Raw genomic sequence first — 5,122 nt, 5'->3', positions numbered from 1 at the left:
GGATGCTTATCTTGCTGGGATCCTATGACCCCAGCTGACTTCCTGCCCCTGGGGCAGGGGGCTGGACTCGATGATCTCCCGAGGTCCCTTCCGGCCCTAATGTCTATGAAATCTATGAAAGGTGAAGAGCGGGAAGGAGCATGCGGTGCTCTGTGGAAGCGCACCATCTAACACTCCACTGACTCAAGGGTCTCCAGCGTCTTGCTCCCCTTTGTGGTCCAAAGCGGAGGCAATTAGGGTTGGCTCCCCGGAACCTTTCTCCCTCCGGCTGTGTTTTACACTGGTAACAGCCCTTTGCCCCGTTGTTGTGTCACCCTGCTCCACCTCCCTCCTCTCCGTCTGTTCTGAATTAGTGTAAGTGACCCCTGTTTAATAAGTGGAAGGTAAGGCACTACCAGCTCAGAGTGGACTTGTGAGGTGGACAGGCCTTAGGATCTCAGAGGCTGCAGCGGTTGGAGTTTATTAAAGATCTCCCTTCCTTTTCTTAATGAAGTTTATGCCACTCTGTACCTTGAGAATAATAGTGTAAGAAATAGACAGATAGTTATAGATAGATATATTATACTTGGATAGATATAAACAGAATAGTATAGTTAGGTGTTAAGGGTATTATTGATAAGAGTGTGTGAGTACTGTGTTTAGTGTTGATATTACTTATCTGTTGTTTGCTATTTGTGTATTTAATAAAACCGTATCATTCGTTTAATTTATTATCCATGTATGGGTCCTAATTAATCAACTCACAGACTAGTGGGTAGGCTGGTGGTGACACATATGTCATGTCCCACTCGTTAACAGGCCCAGGGCCAAAAGACCACTTGCTATTGTGAGTCGGACTGAGGAGTCAGCCACTTATTGAGCGACCCTGGTTAGGCATTAATTGTTTTCCCTCATAACATTTCCAATACGGAATCCACCATTTTACTTTTATGTTCTGACTCCTGAAGGACTACTTTTGCTATATATACTCTGTGTGTACACACACACATGATGAATATTTGCATATCTATATGTCACTGGATTTTATCTGGCTCACCTTCAGAAAGAGCTCCAAAACTATACAGGAAGCAAAGGAAAAAATGGAATCTTTTTTTTCACTGGCAGCTCATTTGGTGCATATTTTTGGCACCACTTCTCATAATTGACATTAAGATTCATTTCGACTGGTGATGGCATTTTCCTTAAATTGATGTTAAACACAAAATCACTTAATGTCAGTTGATCAATCATTTAATGTAAATGGAGGTTTAGGTATTTATTCTGATTTGTGCCCTGGCAATATCTTGTGATAGACAGATTTAAAATATACTAAATTATGTGCTGCATGGTGGAAAAAATGACTTGACTATTTTACTGAAAAGGAAGAAGGGGATTGATTGAATCTTTTAATGGTGGTAATTGACTTAATCTACCACACAAGGAAAAAAAATACTGTCAGACTACTCCCTGCTAAAGAGATGATAATGGGAGCCCACACTACATATAAGGTATGCATGCCTGAGACTAGACCTTTTTAGGGATTCAGTGTTTCACCCTATCACCCCTGTTTCTAGGACCCTTAAAGACCATGAGAACTTCTGTCCTGTGGTGTTGTTCCTTCTTGGCCTGAACTTGACAGTCACATAAGAATTACATGTGAGGAAAGTTCACTATAATGCAACATTGTACTCACAATAACTAAGTATTATAGTCAAAAATAATATCGATATCCTATATCTATCCTCCCTCCACTTTATTCTTGAAGTTTTGTAAGCTGAGCGTTTTCAAGATGACTTAAGGTACAGAAGTGAGGATGAAATCCTCTCCTAAAGTAATTTCAATGACCCAGATTCATTGTTGAAGTCAAGGTTGATGTGTAGGGGATGCATGTGCACCCCCTGAGTATGGCAGTGCACCCCCTACAAAAAGGCGTTGTCAACACTGTTGGTGGTGCTTGCGGATGGTCATTGCTTGCCACGCCACTGCTAACACCACTGGTGGCATCTGCGGGCAGTCTGAGATTGCTGCTGGCCACTGCCAACACTGCCAGTGGTGCCTCTTGGTGGTCGCTGACCCCTGGTTGGCACTCACCACCCCGACTCCCACTGCCGCTGACAGTGCCAACAGCGTCTGTGGAAGCTCTGTGCTCCCACCGCCACCAGTGCAGCTGTGCCCTCCGCAGCCACCAGGGGCATGTGTCATTCATGGTGGAAGTAAATTTGTTGTTCTCATTTGAGTTAAACCAAAGACTAGTTTCAATCAGTAGTATTGGCTAGCTCAGATGTGGTCCTCCTGGGATAATCACAACAGGACCACATTTGTGGGAATAGAACAGAATAAGCTGTTCAAATTCTTAGCAATATTTTTCACTTTTGTCTTTTAACATTCTTAGACTCCTTTTGTTTTGCAATATAAACGGTCCTTTATTCCTCTTTCTTAGCCTATGTTTTTTTATTCCTTTTTTTACCACTAAGTGTCAGCATTATTCACAGTTTCTACATTGCTTTGTTTGTAGCAGCAGTTCCCAAACTTTCTCCAGGCATGATCCTATTTACACACCTATAATTTCTTGAGAACCCTATACAGAACCCTGGGCCAGCAGTTAGTGGGGATGAGTGCTTGGAGTGTGGGTTTTGTTGTATAGTTTTCTTTTTCTCTCTTTTTTTTTTTTCCTTTATAGCATAGGTGTCCTCCAGGGACCAAAGGAGATAAAAATAGAGTCTGAATCAGCAGTTGTGACCCGCATGGGATGTGCCATTTTCATGCTTCTCCCAGAGGTAAAGACCATTTCATCTGCACCAAGTGTAAGCCTAGGTGGAAAAGATTAAAGGCTAGAAGCATGCATATCTATGTTTCATCAAGGGAAAGGAAGTTATGAGAGGTTGGTACCGGAGAAGCCAAAGGAAAATGAGAAGTGGCAGCATGTGGCTATCCAAAGAAGGAGGGCCTCCAGAATAGAAGAGGAGCAGATTGAAATTAGCAACTACTTTCAAGCACTCAGCAGTGTAACAGCTGAGGAAAAGACAGAAGAGCAGACAACTGCAGGCATTATGCAGGGTACTCTGTAGTCTAGAGATCAGAAAATGTAGGACACTAGGACCACTGCACCAGGAAGGAAAAGAGTGGTGGTGGCTGGTGACTCCCTTCTGTAGTAGACAGAGGCACTGATTTGTTGTCCAGATTTGAGGGCCCAGGAAATGTGCTGTCTGCCTGAAGTCCAAATTCACGATGTCACAGAGAGACTGTAAAAGCTCATTCATCCTTCAGACCACTACCCCTTCCTGCTTGTCTATGTAGGCACCAGTGATACTGCCAGGAGTGACACTGAGCAAATAGAGGTGACTATAAGGCTCTTGGCAGGAGGGTTAAGGACCTTGGAGCACAAGTGATATTCTTATCAATCCTTCCTATGGGAGGAAAGGGCTGAGGCAGGGGCCATCATATCTTGGAAGTAAATGTGTGGTTGAGATGGTGGTGTCAACATACAGGCTTTGGATTCTTTGACTATGTGTGGATGTTCTGGGGAGGAAGACTTCTATCAAGAGATGGGATTTATCTGATGAGAACTGGGAAGAGCATCTTTGGACACTGTCTGACCAACCTAATACAGAGAGCTTTAGACTAGGTTCCACAGGAGATGGTGATCAAAAACCTCCAGCATCAGAGCTGAATCCAGAAGGGAAAGAACCAGAAGAAACAACTCAGCTCTGGGAAAGGGCTAGAGAGTCACAGGACAGCAACAAGTGGTGCAAAAGGGAAGTGAATAGATCAAAATATATCTGATATATGTTTACAAATGTGAGAAGTATGGGACATAAACAAGATGAGCTATGAGCTGCAGCCTGTGAAAAGAACTGTGACCTGATTGGTATCACAGCAACCTGGTGGGAGAGCTCTTATGACTGAAATGGCAACATTAAAGGTTACACTTTTGTTTCAGAAGGACAGGGCTGGGAGAAAAGGTGGTGGTGTTGCCTTGTATGTCAAAGAAACACATATACTTGTTCCCTGATTCAGGAGGAAGAAGACAGCAGAGCAGAATGCATTTGGGTGAAGAAGAAAGGTGAAAGATGCAGCCCCAATATAATGGTGGAGATTTATTATAGGACATGAAATCAGAAAAGGAGGTTGATGAGGCACTCTTCAAGGAGGTGAAAAATCTATCTAAAGCTATGGGATGGAAGATGTCAGTTTTCCAGATATCTTCTGAAAGAACAATGTAGCCAAACATCAAATGTTGAGCCAGTTTGTAATTTGTGTGCAAGACAACTTTCTGTTCTTGAAGGTGGAGACTAGGGTATCATCCATCTTGGATTTTGTCCTGACCAATAGGGAAGAACTGATATGAGGATATGAAGGTGATGGGCAACTTGGGAGGAAGCAATCACAAAATGATAGAATTCCACATTTTGAAACAGGGAAAGCATGAACTTAGGAAAACTAGAATACTAGATTTAAAAAAGATAGATTTCACCCATCTCAAGAAATCGCCTATGAGCTGTAGTGGGACACGTAATAATAATTATTTGGATAAGGAAGGGGACAAGCTGAAGGATGAAATAACAAAAGACAGAAAGCTTTTGATGGGTCTGAATTAATTCAGATCAGCAAGGCCTGATGAACTTCATCCCAGGGTACTGGAGGAACTGGCAAAAGAGAATCCTGATAATGTTGTTCATGAAGTTGTGGAAGCTGTGTGAGGTACCACGGGACTAGAAAAAGGCCAGTGTAGTGCCGCCATTTAAATGGTGAAAAAGTAAAATAATATTTAATAAACTTTAAAAAGGTGATTTTTTTTTTCTCTTCAGATGCCACAGAGGTGTATGATTCACATCATAGAATATTTAAAATCTTTAATTTATCATCTACAAGCAGAAAAGTATTCAAATGGTTAGCTGTGGTAAAGGCCAGGCATTTAGAAAATGCACACACCTTGTGTATATTTCATTTGAACAGAAGTTAATTATGTAAGTATATCCAGTCCTCCTAAGTTTTAAGCTAACATCATCATGCTATGTTTATAGGTGAATGTAATGTTTGCCTTAGTAAACTATGATGTTAAAAAAGGGTTGTGGACCAGCCTTCCAATAAAAATAGTGTCAGAAAAAAACCCTTTTTGGGTTTGTTTTTTACAAAATGTGAT

General features: G+C 41.9%; 1 protein-coding gene across 1 annotated transcript in view; it reads left to right on the top strand.

The window, feature by feature from the left end:
• LOC109321855 overlaps nucleotides 1-1,898 on the top strand; it is a 56,598-nt gene extending 54,700 nt beyond the window's left edge. The window contains exon 7 of the mRNA XM_019552619.1: nucleotides 1,554-1,898. Coding sequence (XP_019408164.1) covers nucleotides 1,554-1,626 — 73 coding nt within the window. The 3' untranslated portion in view covers nucleotides 1,627-1,898. The remainder of the gene's footprint in view (nucleotides 1-1,553) is intronic.
• Nucleotides 1,899-5,122: the final 3,224 nt, after the last annotated feature.

The sequence above is a fragment of the Crocodylus porosus genome, unplaced genomic scaffold, assembly GCF_001723895.1.
Source record: "Crocodylus porosus isolate Cpor-Errol unplaced genomic scaffold, CroPor_comp1, whole genome shotgun sequence".
NCBI classification, from domain to species: Eukaryota; Metazoa; Chordata; order Crocodylia; family Crocodylidae; genus Crocodylus; species Crocodylus porosus.
This window is presented reverse-complemented; position numbering and strand designations above follow the sequence as displayed.